General features: G+C 37.1%; 1 protein-coding gene across 1 annotated transcript in view; it reads left to right on the top strand.

Moving 5' to 3' along the window:
• Positions 1 to 14,706, top strand: part of LOC110153464 (rho GTPase-activating protein 29-like) — a 106,985-nt gene that overhangs the window by 57,479 nt on the left and 34,800 nt on the right. The window contains 3 exon segments of the mRNA XM_020917363.2: positions 10,406 to 10,502; positions 10,693 to 10,765; positions 12,632 to 12,692. Of these exon segments, the coding sequence (XP_020773022.2) occupies positions 10,406 to 10,502; positions 10,693 to 10,765; positions 12,632 to 12,692 (231 nt within the window).

The following is a 14,706-nucleotide window of genomic DNA, read 5'->3' as shown; positions in this document are numbered from 1 at the left end:
AACATCTCCACAGAGACATACCCTCCACTAAAAAGTCACACAATGCAGCTTAAAAGTCTAACTTGGGTAACAGAGCTTCAGACAGAGCAGTGCCTACAGTTTTCATCACACCCAAAGGGAACATGTTAATAGTAAAGTTCAATATTGTTCTAAGCTGGTAAGTAGACGGTGATAAGATATGCAGACAAGTACAGGCGTCATGCTGAAGATTAAATAAATCATGTATCAAACTTTATACCTGTTCATTGATCTGGCATTTCCTTGTTTCTATTTTTAAAATGATAATAATGACATGGCATTACATCAACTTAACCTGGTGGCGGCATACCAAATTTGGGCATGTTCAAGGTCAACTTCCGGGCCACAAATAGTTTAAATAAGTCAGATTTTTTTTGCGTTACTCAAGGAAACTGCTTACTTAAAGACAATAAAAGACAATAGGTAATAGAAATTATATGTATGTTTGGGAATAAGGGAATAAATAGCACTGTTTTTGTTGATTTTTGTTGTGTCTTTCCTGGATCTGCATATTTAGACTGTATTCTTGTCTCAAACTGAAAACTCTATTCTTCCTCCTCCTTGTGATGTCATTAAGTGGTAATACAGGTAAAGCTCCACTGTGTTTTTAAACTTCATACGCTTTCACTAGAATCTTTTTGATCATTTCAGCTCTGGATTTGCCCAACACTGAAGTTACAGCTGTCGTTTTAGCTTCACTGAAACTGCTTCACTCCTCAGTGCACCAACAGATATCAGAGACTTTTTAGCTCAAGTTTACAAAAGATAAAACTAAAATATTCAAAACCAGAAGCAACAACTTATTCTGGAGTACTGAAAAGTAAAGCTTTTGAATTATAGCTGAAAAAATCGTTAAAAATACCACAAAATGAAAGTTTCAAATTGAAAGGTCATACCAGGAATGAAAGAAGGATACCAGGAAATAATTATAAACTTTAAACAATTTTCAACTTCAAGGCTGCTTATATTTCATTCTACATTCATTTAATTTACAAAATAAAAGAATTGATGCCAGAATTTATACAAATACATAAAAAAAAAGATTTAGATTTAGGACCCATTGTACAAACCTCTAAAGGCGTCATATTTTATTATTATTGTGACAATTATCCTGACCACAAGGGGGCATCTTTCACCCTGTCTCATCACTTTTCTCCCACCTCCCCTAATGTCCGCTCTTGTTAGACAGATAAATAAAAATAAAAAATATATTTGAAAGTGATCCCTTAAAGAAGCAGTAATAAGTAAACCATAAACTCTAAACCCAACCATTAAAAGCACACTGAATTTCAAAGTGCATTTCTGAACTTAAGGATTTAAATTTTATGAGTTCAGTAATAATAAATACATCAATTATCGAATATAGGACTGTTATTCTTTAATCTTTAAGTCGATTAATCAGTTGACTGCATTTCTTCACATAAATGCTCGGTTTCATTGGACTTTTTTCCATAAATAGTTGATTTTGCAAGCAGTTTTTGTCTTGTGAGTGCAATTTGGGTTAAATACGTGATGAGATTTTAGAGATATTTCACAATCGTTTGCCAGAAAAAAAAAATCTTTAGTCAACCACAGCCCTATAACCAAATAATGTCAGCGTGATCTTTCTTCTTGCAATAATTCGAACAGTAATATTTGGTACTGTGACATATAGGGCTGCACAATATATCGCAAAAGTATCGATATTGCGATATTTACTTACGCAATAATCGATATCACAAGCATACTCAATAAATTGCAATGACACTAAGGTTTTTCTCATCTTACAAAAATGGAAAAAAATGTTTCTAGACAGAATTTGATCAGTGATTTTCCAAAATTAGCCACGATTTAGTCCTGGTTTTGTTTCTGTTAAGTTTGTATTTTGACAGAACTGTAATTAAATTGAAATATCGCAATTGTATCAGTGTAGTTCTGAACAGCCATATCGCTAAAAATGTTTCAGTATCGTGCAGCACTAATCCCTACACTTTTAGACAATATAGTGCCCCAGATTGGAGGGGTTGGAGAGGCATGAGTCTGTGCGTTTTTCAGAGATTGATTGATAGCAGATCTGTTGCAGACGTGAGCCTGTCTCCTCACTCACCTCCTCTTTGAAGCTCTTTGGCACCTGGGACATTTGGACACCTGCCAGACTGGAGCCAAGACATACCTCCTCCTCCTCCTCTTCCAAAACACATGGTCCCCTAACCGGTTCTCAAATACAGACTGCACGTAACAATACAACAATGTGAAGTGCGAGTGCTGCAATTAAGAAAAGAATAAGGAACATTGTGGCTTTAAGCACCACTGACAAAAACATACAGACACAATGGTTTTTTATGGTAACAATTTGTAATAACTACACACCCTGCCATTCCGTGTTCACTCTAAATCCAATTATAATCAGATTTTTTTTGATTTGTAAGATTATTCAAATGGCATTTTAACAGCAAAATCCTCTAATTTCTTTCTGATCATGATCCCACTGAGTACTTTCAAATTATCGGATTTTAATGTGCATGTGAATAAAGACATAGAACATAAGTAAGCGCTTTTTGTTGCATTTTTGTATGAAAAGCGCTCTATAAATAAAGTTTGATTAAGTGACTGATTGAACCACAGTGTTGAACCAGCAGCCTTTTGTTTGTAAAATTGGCAAACCTACTCTATGTGACCAAGTGTAGGTTATATTAAAGTGATAGTATGGAACTTTCTGTAGGTGGAAAGTCAACTGCGTGATGGAGAGACTGGGGAGTAACTCTTTATTATCAGTGAGTCTACATCTCCAAAGCTCAGTGGGAGTTTTTAAGTTAACAGCTTTTATCTTTTCTTCAGTAGAGATTGGCAATTCAGGAGCTGAAATGGTCCAAATGACTGTGGTGAAGATGTATGGAGTTTAAAAACACAGTGGAGCACTTCCTGTATCACCACATGACATCACAGTGGTGGGACAGAGTGTTTTTTGTTTGTGTAGGGGTGCAAAAATATTGAAATATCGATATAGGGTTAGTCCATATGAAATCAGCTGCGCTCCCGACTATGAGCCATCTCAGATTTGGCTGAAAAAAAAAAAAAAAGGCTGAAAAAATCGTCATTCTCTCAAATATTCAGGCTAAACAGTTAGTTTGTAAATATCTGCTTGGAGTAAATAGATCTTGGACCTCAAAAATTGAAAAAACAAAATTGAGCGGCAACCAAATGTGAGATTTTGGGGGGCCACAGCATCCCCCTTAATAAAAATACCCAATATTTGACAACAGATTCAGAATCTATGACCATGAATCTACAATAATACAAATTTTCAGCTCCCTAACTATATTTTTTATGAAGTTATGGTCTCTCAAACATGCTTATAAATTAAGGCTTCTAAAAACTTGAGCATGGCCCCGAAATTTCAACAGGCCATAACTCAGGAACGACTCAAGGGATTGAGCTAAAATTTTAGATTCTTTAATGTGGCCATTTTAGAAATTTCTTGAATTTTTTTCAGCCAAACTAAGATGGTTCATAGGGGAGATTCCTTGAAAACGGCTGATTTCATATGGACTGACCCTATATCGTATCGCTTAATGTGATGATACAGTATCGATATCGTGGGCTCCTGTTTTGATATATCGCCAAGAGTATTTTTTGGTGTATTTAACTCAAATATTTTGTTACAGCGCTACAGTTTTGTTGCTTGTTTAGAGGAAAGAAATTTGTTTATGGAACACAATTGACGTTTTCACTGGTCTGATGATTAAAATTGGTGCATTTCGTATTAACTTTGAGCAAGAATTGATTTTTAGTGTCACAGCCTTGATTTTGCCCTTATTTTTTCTTGAACCGTATCAAATCAGTTTGTAATGTATCAAATCGAAAGTGCACTGTATTGAGATATGTATCGTATTGTCGCCTATGTATCGAGGAATGTATCGTATCGGCAACTTCTTTATGATACCTGGTCCTGTTTGTGTGTTTAAAATGTGGATGAAACAAAACACAACTCCAGGTATGTTTGTGATGAGAAAACAACATTATAACATAACAGAAAATTGTGTAAAATGGTCCAATTTGGCAAAAAAGCTGAGGTAAAAAAGTTGTTAAAAGCTGTTATTTGAATTTTAAATACCCTATGATATTTCTGTTCATACAATTATCGCTCTTAAAATGACGACACAACAAGAACATAAACCTGGAATGAAGAAATCTGTCATACGCACGTAAGACTATTGATTTATTGAGTTACGCTGAAACATGTCATTTGCGCTAACTATTTTAAAATGAAGCCAAGCGTTGTAAGCGTCTCCACTCGACTACACGGGACCAGATTTGATCAAAACACCTGTTGTCAGATTTAAACTGGCTCCAGGGCCTCCTAATGTTTTCTTTCACTTCAGAGGACATCTTATTTTTCTCCGACAAACTTTTAACACATGGTGACAGTTTGCGTGTCAGCTATAGGTACTGATTCTTTCCGCACTCTGAATGCGCTAATCTCTAAATCTGGACGCTTTAATCTTTATGTTTACCGTCCTGAATCGAATAAAACTAAATTATTACGCTTAGGATAAAAGTTAGGAATGTGCAGTCTTGTTTCGGGGTGTATGGAAGTTATGAAGAAGTCACGAAGTCCAGAAGTGTACGCTATATGCTATTTGTGTGCTCTGTCAGTTGATGGAACTTGTGAGACATCCAGGAATAAGATATTATCAGTGAGCTAAACCGAAACAAATGGACTTGCTTAGCTTTTTGAAGCCAGCGTATCACTACCAACCAGATGACACCATTAGAGCTGATGAAGATATCTGGTTGGTAGTGAAGCGTAAGTCTTAAGTAAGAACGTCCAGTTGTTATTCTTTAACTCGCTGATCATATCTTATTCCTCAATGTCTCAAAGTTTCCATCAACTAACAGAGCATACAAATAGCATATAGCATACTCATGTGCTTCAAGATCATTAGTATTGGGAAGTATTATCAAAATGCTTAACTTTATAACTGATCCACCTTGTCCTTACAAATTTAACATGCCTTTTAGGATCACTATTTGATTTCTTAAGAGCTATAAAGTAAAGTGTGACAGCCTATTTTGTTCATTTAGGTCAATGTTCACGATATCCTTGGACTATCCCAGGCAGTTTGCAACATCAAATTGAATCTTTTATGTTATTAGGTTCTTTTTACAGACCGAGAGTTTGTTTTCATACCTGACAGTTTCGACCGCTCACTAGTAGCTCCTGAGGAAGTCGGAGTGCAGATGGCGCTGTCGTCCTGCCTCCACCGGTAGGAAGACAGCGCCAAGATCTGTATAAATCAGCCGACACATCAACATCACGTGACCACTCTGAGGAAGAGCGCTAGTGAGTAGTCAAAACTGTCAGGTATGAAAACAAACTCTTGGTCTGAAAAAAGAACCTAATAACATAAAATATCTGAAGAACACTGGACTATCAGATTGAATAATTTTCCTCACTCATGATTCACAATTGGTATAGGACAAGGGTCTCCAACCTTTTTCCTCCAGTGAGCGACTTTTACAAAACGAAAATACCAATGAGCTACTTACAGCGATCACAAGAAATTAAGTAAATATAAGAGTCAGTGCAAGCCTTAGATGAAGTACAGTTCAATGCCTATGAAACAAACCATTGTCCATTTATTAGAGTACAAATTTAGAAATCAAAATGATACAAATACAATGGTAATAGACATTAAATTAATCAAATTGTACTTATTCAGCACAATACGTGTAATTAAGAAGTCTTTTGGCGAGTTACTTGGAAGGGGATGGAGAGCTACTGGTAGCTCCCGAACTACAGGAGACCCCTGGTGTAGGAAATTGGCTTCAGTACCCAATAGTCCGTACAGTAGTATTCATTTAACTGCATTTTGTTCTTTATTATTTTATTTTGTTCAAGGTTTATTACAGTTTTCTCCAAAATGTGATGTGCTGATTGCCACTTGAGACATCTCCAGATCTTTGAAAATAAATAGTCCTATATATGCAAAATTGGCTCTTGTTAGAATGTTTTTACCTTCTGAAAAACATACCTGGAGTTGTGTTTCTGTCTGTCTACATCTCCAGAGCTCAAAATGCTCTGTTCCACCTTGTGATGTCATGTAGCAGTACCCTGTTTTCTGGACGACAAGTCACTCTGGAGTATAAGTCGCACCAGCCAAAAAAAAAAAAAAAAACAATGAACAAGAAAAAAACATATATAAGTCTTATTTTTGGAGGGAAATTAATTTTACAAAATGGCTTTGAAGTCTGCTGGCAGTTTTTTGGATATCGTTGTTCGTGCTCTGATGAGAGGCGGTTGTGTTGCATGAAGCGGCAACACCAAGAAGGTCCTCCGGCAAAGTCATTTATATTCATCGCCTTGGCAACTATCTGGGCGTGGAGAAGTAACTGCACCGTTGACAAGCCTCTCCCGGGAGCACGCTGTTCAAGCACCCGTTTGTGTACTTGTTTACTCTAGCTGTGGCCATCTAGCTTTTAGCACGCGATTACCCTTTTTTTTTAATTGCAGTTAGAGTTTCCTCCACTTTTCGCCAGTACTTCACAAGTTTCTCGCTCACTCCAGACTCTTTCTGCTGCTCGATTACTGTTTTCGGCTGCAGCTTGTAAACTGCAGACTATGATTTTCTTTTTGAGGGCATTTGTGTTCAGTTTTCTCAGTTGTCTTTATGAGTTGATGTTTAATTTTAAGTTTTCAGTGGTGCAGGAGTAGCAGATCCTGGCACACAAGCCTAGAGCGTCCTCTTTCAGTGTGAAAATAACAAACATGTGAAATTATATATTTTAATATATAAGTCGCACCAGAGTATAAGAAGCAGGACCACCCAAACCATGAAAAAAGTGTGACATAGGCTACGTTCAGACTGCAGCCTGAAGTGACCCAAATCTGTTTTTTTGGCCTCTATATGACCTGTTTCTGATCTTTTAATGACAGTCTGAACGACACAGATCCGATATTTTCAAATGCGACCCAGGCCACTTCGATATGTGGTCCTAAAACTGATACATATCCAATCTTTTGACATGCGACTTCAGTCTGAACGGCCAAAGCACATTCATCCTACCTGCACGTTATCAACAAGCCACAAACTTCACTATTCTGCCCTGAAGTAGGCGAAAATTGTTAATGAACTCCATGTCACTGAAGCGAAGCACATCGCCACTCACCACTCTTGGCTACGTCTCCACATCCACACGTTCCTTTCAATGGACGTCGGTGCCGCTGTCCCACAAAACACCACGGTCAAAAACCTTGTTCTTCTCCTTCTCAATCTCCTCCTTAAAACAAGTAAGTTGTTCATGTTCTTGCTCTGGTACAAGATGCTCCATGTTTGGACAACTCCCGTAAACACAGAGCACGCTCACTGTGGATGACGTCATCGTGTCCTCCAGTGCTCATTCGGGTCACTTTTGGACCGTTTAATGTTCACACTGGAGTCACATACAAGTCGCATTTAATTGGAAATGTGAACGACCTCGCAAAAACATCGGATTTCACAAAAAAAATCCAAATTGAGCATTAAGCCCTGCAGTCTGAACGTAGCCTTACTGTCCAAAAAATACAATAGTTTTCAAGGGGAACAGCTATTCCAGGGCTGGAATGATCCAAATGATTCTAGTGAAAGTGTATGGAGTTTAAAAACGTAGTGCAGAACTTCCTGTATCTCTGAGTGTTTTCCGTTTGAGAGAAGAACTCAGCCTACATACAGGATTTGTGTGTTTAACATGAGCGAATGAAACAAAACACAACTCCAGGTCTGTTTGTGATGAGGAAACATTATAACATAGATCATAAAATAGCACGATAAAGGCCCTTTAATGCACAGTATGATATAGAACAAACACACACACACACTTCTGATCTATATTTGGAACATCTCTGGTATGGGAAACATATTAAAGTTCCTCTGGGATATTTGAGGTGCTAACTGGACCTGCTGCATTTTGTGTTAACCGTGAGAACACAATGGCTGCTGTGGCTGTAGTGATGCAGTTTCCAGGCTCCGAGTCGCACAGGGGCCGAGATCTGGGAACATTGTTGTGAGTCCTACAGGATGTCCTGAGCAGGAAGTGCGCGCTCGGCTTGCAGGCTTCAGGCTTTCACCAATGGGAAGGTGCATTTTTGGAAAAGGCTGGGACCGCTGTGCAACTATGTCTCCTGGATAAGCACATCGTGGGAGATTGTAACTTGAATTTGGATACTTTTGCAGTTTATATCCGATGTCAAGATATGAAGAAGAGATTGCGAGCGAGGAAGTAGCGACTGATAAATGTTTTGACCAGAAATTCCCCTTTTGGCAGAGGATACTGTATTTTTTCAGACTTTTTTTTTCAGCTTTCACATGACTGATCTAAACTTGAAGATATAAAAGTGATCTGGAAAGCGGTGACCAAGATTATACGATGCGTCTGACCACAAGTGACTTTTTATACTTTTGCATAAACAGAAATTTTGGTTTTGCAAAAATCATGAAGAAATTACGTTTTGGAAAACAGTCGAAAACAACAAATTTGACATCTTGGATTATAAATGCAAGGATTTTGGATGTTTAAACTTTTATATCAACGTGAAAAAATGGAGCGAATGCCAATCCGGACAGCACTATGCACTTCGGTTACGAGGGGGTGTGTCCAATTTGGACAAAAGTGACAAAAAAGTTACAATTTTGTCTAGAAATTAATTTTATATATAAATTCACTCAAATCTTGTCAATGTTGGATTTTACATTTTTGTTTTTTGACATGTTGATATGAAGAAGAGATTGAAATCAAGGAGTGACCAACAAGTACACATTTTTCACATTTTTAACTAGCTTCACCTTCATTTTTTTTTTTTTTTTTACGTTGGATTTAATATTTCAATTTTTGTCGTCAACATGAACTCATGAAAAAAACTGCAACTGCAATCCGGAAACCAGTGGCCTATGTGAAAGCGGATATTTTTACTTCGAGCCCCTTGGAAGTCGAGGTAAGTTTTGAACGTTTTTTTAACATTGCAAGCCGCTCAACTCAAGCTGCGCAAGTGCTTCCTGTGGTAGTCAGACAGGAAGTACTCCGTTCACTTCGATTTTCACTGCTGCAACTTTGGTTCCTCAGATTGCCTGTCCTCCTCCTGCTGACTGTACTATTTCTTGAAAAAGAGGAACTATATTTTCATTTTCTCTGAAGATTTTAACAGCTTAACTTGTCGGGTTTTTCTACAATATTAAAATGACCGAAATCTGGCGGTTTTAAGATCTCTCGATGAAATGGATATGAGCGACTGACGAGCGACAGTGGAAGAGAGATTACGCAAAGGATTTCAACACGTTTACGAATGAAAATGCGTGGATTATTTTGGCTTTGATCAGTCAATAGCCGAAGCTTCAAGAGACGAGAACGTAATCCCGGAGATATTATTTGTTTGGAAGGCGATTTTCTCAAACACATGTCATTACACCACTGTTTATCCAGATTGTAAGGCTTTGTTTTTTAATCTTTTAATTATGTGCTTTTGCTGTGGTTCAGAAGCCCCTCAACTATTTTCTTTTGTGCATGCAATGTACTACAAACCTTGAAGTGAAATATTACTACTTAAAGTGGTTCAGCAAAATTAATCCAGATGTGTACTGTAGTGTTGTCACGATACTAAGGAATAGACTTGTACTAAGGTTTCGATTGTACTTTTGATATCATTTAGTGTCTGATTTTCTATACTTTTGACAAATCCTAGTGTATTGTTACTCAAACTTCTCAAAATCTTGCTCAACCTTTAATGTACTGGTGTAATTTTGCAGTAAAAGCTCCACAGTATGGCTTTAAACTTGTCCATTTTGCATTCATTACCGTTAATGGCTCAGAATTCCCTTGAAAAACACGTAATTTAGCTGGGAGAAAGCTCGCCTTTCCACAGATGTGACCTGTAACTTGGCCTCCTGGCACCAACAGCTTGTATCCTTGTAAGCAGAGTAGGTTAATGCTGTACTGTGGAACTTTAATAACAGGATCTCCATGGAAACAACCAGATGGTGTAACATAGTGCATCTTTAAAGCACATTTACGGAGCATTTCCTTTGAATACTTTTGTCAAGATTGGTAGATTACTGTTGTCATAGTAACAGCAGCATTATTAGAAATTATTGCAGTACTACTAATAAATAAATAAATACTACCTTTTAGGTACTTTCTCTACTGTCTGTAACTGTATTGCGTAAAATTAGAAAAACTGCATCGAAGACATTTTGTTCCTCATCCAAAAGTGTCATGTTTTTGCTTTTTATTTACATATTGTCACTTGGATGAATGCAAATTTCAACACCAGCTCTATTGTTTAATGAAATGATTGTCTTTGTCCATAACTACTGTTGTTTTAGCACTAGTTACCGGCACCGTGTTCTAATAGTTGTATTTTTATCACTCTCCACAGGCATCAACTTTAAGGAAGTGACCCAAGAGAACCGAAAAGCTGTGTTTTCTGAGATACACGCATCCATTGACACGTTGGCATTCACTTTCGGCAATGTGTGAGTAGCACAATACTTTTCACCACCACTCGTGCCCGTTTTAGCTCGTGACTTCATCAAATAAATCCTCGAAAACTAGCCCTGTCGACTGAACACTCATATCTGTTTTCCTGTTTGCTTTGCCAGATAATAGTGCTTTTCTTTCTGCTTCATAAATCCTAAAGTGCCGCTTGTTGTATTGTTTTTGCAGAGTTTCTGACTTCCTTATGGGAGATGTGGACAGTGGATCAGGGTTGGGGATCCCCCAGGCCAGGAGAACCAGGGTAAGAAGAGCCCACACACAGAAATATAAACATCATACAGTATAACACATTCATAGATACTCAAATACTTGCAAAGATGTCACAAAATCTAGTGTTTGTTTTTCATTTGATTGATTTGATTTAGATTTTATCAGTACAGAAACTTTACGCTTTTACAATTCTTAAACAGCAGTGAAATCCTTAAAGGCCCTATATTACACAAAATTGACTCTTGTTATCTTTAAATCATGTTATATGTAACTTCTTCAAAAACATAGCTGGAGTTATGGGTTGTTTCTGTCACGTGGAAACAAAGGGATGACCCAAAATGCAGGACTGCTTTAAAGTTCTTCAATAACAAACATAAAAAGATCCAAAAAAAATCCATAAAATACAAGGACAAGACACTGACAATGACAAATATAATGGATCAAGAAAGGCCAGGAGGGGAACACAAGGGTATAAATGCACACAGACACAGGTGACACAGACACATCAGGGCGGGGCAAACTATCAAGACAGAAAGTACAACTCAAAACTACAGGAAAATTTCAAAATAAAAGGACACTCAACACCAAAGGAAAAAGATACACCAAAATAAGCAAAAACAACCACTACAGAACATGAACCATGACAGCTTCATTCACACATGTTTGAGTAATATCGCTTTATTAGTCTGTCTACATCTCCAAAGCTCTAAATGCTCTGTTCCACCTTGTGATGTCATGAAGCAGTAGTTTTTAAGTTAACAGCTGCATTTTATCTACCTTTATTTGTTCAGTAAAGATCGGCCTAAATCATCCAATTGATTCTAGAGAAGGTGTTTGGAGCACTTCCTGTATTACTACATGACATCACAAGGTGGAACAGAGTGTTTTCGTGAGAGACGAACACAGCCTAACAATAATTGAAATATCGTGATATCATATCATCAAAGTTCTCACAATAATATCATGGACCATCACAATATACCAAATTACAAGTCTCTTTGCTTAAATTAACCATAAATTAAGAGTTATGGTGCAGCAATAGCTAAAAAAAACACAGAGGGAACTACATAGACCATGATCCTTTGCTCCATTTCAGTGCAGAATACATGAAGAAATATCAGTTCTAAGCACTTTTAAGTCTTAGTTCTTTAGATTAAGTCTTGTCAAGGCATTTTAAGACGAAAAGTATCATATTAACATCCACAAAATATCGCAAGAAATATCGTACTGTGAAATGTGTATCGTGAAAATATCATACAGAGAGATTTGGATATTGTTACATCCCTAATCGTGAGCCTCCACAACATATCGTGAGTAAATATCATACCGTGGGGTTCATACCGTGACGATATCGTACCATGAGACTGAAAAAAAACACAACTCCAGGCACGTTTGTGATGAAGTAATAATTAAGTATAATGTAGTAATGAGGTAATATTATAACATGGCTTAAAGCTCAAAGAGTCAAGTTTGCGTAATGTAAGACCTTTAAGCATGCAGTCATCTCTCCACTCTCCGTAAAATGAATGTTGACTTTAAATAAGTTTATGTTAATCTACTTAAAATTTCAACTTTTCAATTAACATAGAATTTCAATGTGACATAATCCATATCTTTAACGTCAACATTTCATTTTATAGTGTGTGTACGGAGTGTCTAAGATGCTTCTCCTTCAACTCTCACAGCTTTTACGACGTCTCACTTGCCTTTACAGTGTATATCCAAACATATGCATTTCAAAGGGCTGCAGTTAAAGTTGTATTTTTAGCCCGGCTCCAGTGGAAACCCTCAAAGAGTGGTTTTTGTATTTAATAGGGGCGTTGAAAAACCCCAGCTCCTTCTGATGTCTCTCTTCGACTTTCCCGTACGCTCCTTATAATTTTAAATGTCTTTTCAGTCTTTCGACAATCTGGCTGCCGATCCTGAGGGCTACGAGAATGAAAAAGCCGAGGTCCCAGGTGAGCCTCAGTGTCCAATCATATTTCCTTGTAATGTAATTGATAAGAACTGACGCTTTACAATGTATTTGGCGGTGGGTTTTGCCTTAAGGCGTCATTCACTGTAAAATGCACATATACACAGTGTTGGGGAGTAACAGATTACATGTACTGGAGTTACGTAATCAGAGTACAAATTATGAGTAACTGTATTCAGTTACAGTTACTGTTTCAGTGAGTGGTAATTGGATTACAGTTACTTTGTTGAAATAAATGGATTACAGGGCGGTAATTTTCAGTTTTCACATTTTGGGATAAACCAGGACTAAACTAGAACTAAACCAGAACTAAACTAGGACTAAAACCAGGACTAAACTGGGACTAAACTAGGACTAAACCAGGACTGAAACCAAAACTAAACTAGGACTAAACCAGAACTAAACTAGGACTAAGTTAGAACTAAACCAGGACTAAAACCAGAACTAAACTGGGACTAAACTAGGACTAAACTAGGACTAAACCAGGACTAAAACCAGAACTAAACAAAAAAGCATGACAATATCAAGTAATCCAAAGTATTCAGATTATGTTACTCACTTTAAGTAATTTAATGGATTACGTTACAAACTACATTTTGGTGTGTGTAATCTGTAATCTGTAGGGGAATACATTTTAAAAGTCACCTTCCCAACACTGCATATACATTAGTAAATATACTTTGTTTTGAGCAGTTTACATACATGGAGTTAGCATGTGAAGACAATTTGACTAGTTTTAAGGTATTTCTGACTCATTTCTATTATTTGTTTCTCGTTCATGCATCTGCCAATACAAGAAAATTGCACAGTATAATTTAAATGTATTGATTTTATCTTTTTACGTGTATTTTAGTATACATAAAATAATCTTAAATATAATATAAAAAGATATACAAAATTAGGGATGCACCAATCCTGCTGTTTTAAATTCCTGTACTGATGCCAATGACGTGGCTTTCAAGGTGCATTGTGTAACTTTTGTGGTGGAGGGTCTGTCGAATTCTTTTCTCCATGGTGATAATATTGCACAGTCAGTGTTGGGGAGTAACAGATTACATGTACCAGAGTTACGTAATCAGAGTACAAATTATGAGTAACTGTATTCAATTACAGTTACTGTTTTAATGAGAGGTAATTGGATTACAGTTACTTTGTTGAAATAAGTGGATTACACGGCGGTATTTTCCTGTTTTCACATTTCGGGCTATATCCCTTTTTTTTTTTTTTTTTTTTTTTTTTCCAGTAATTCCACTCATTGCCGGACACTAAACCAGGTCCAAACCAGATCTAAACCAGGTCTAAACCAAGACTAAACCAAGACTAAACCAAGACTAAATTCAGGTCTAAACTGGGTCTAAACCAGGACTAAAACAGAATTTAACTGGACTAAATCATGCTGCATGGACCATGTTTCCTCCTCTTCTATCAATAATATTTTTAATTTGGTTAATTAAAGACTCGTCTTTTTTATTGTCTTTTAGCAGACAAAATATCTTATATAATGATGTCCTTGTCTTTGCTTCTCTACAGCAAATCAAGTAATCCAAAGTATTCAGATTACGTTACTCACTTTAAGTAATTTACTGGATTACGTTACAAACTACATTTTGGGGTATGTAATCTGTAATCTGTAGGGGAATACATTTTAAAAGTAACCTTCCCAACACTGTGCACAGTAGGGTATTACTATTACTCCTAGGTATTACTAGGGTATTACTTTTTTCATGGAGACCAAGCCAAATGAAGTTACAGGTCAGATCTGTGGTGAGGCAACCCCTGTCACAGTCAGAATACCCTGTTTTTCTAGGTATTTTTGAGCTATAAAACCACCTGTAATTGAACAAATGTAAAGTAGAGCTGTTACAGTGGGGCGCCAGTGGCAAAATCTGTTGTTGTGTCCTTAGGCAAGACATTTCACCCACATTGCCTAGTATGAAAGTGGAGTGTGTGTGAGTGATGGTGGCCGATGACGCAGATTGGCAGCCCCGCTTCCGTCA

This window comes from Boleophthalmus pectinirostris, unplaced genomic scaffold, assembly GCF_026225935.1.
Source record: "Boleophthalmus pectinirostris isolate CB_2022bp ecotype Guang Dong unplaced genomic scaffold, ASM2622593v1 HiC_scaffold_16, whole genome shotgun sequence".
In the NCBI taxonomy this organism is placed as follows: Eukaryota; Metazoa; Chordata; class Actinopteri; order Gobiiformes; family Gobiidae; genus Boleophthalmus; species Boleophthalmus pectinirostris.
This window is presented reverse-complemented; position numbering and strand designations above follow the sequence as displayed.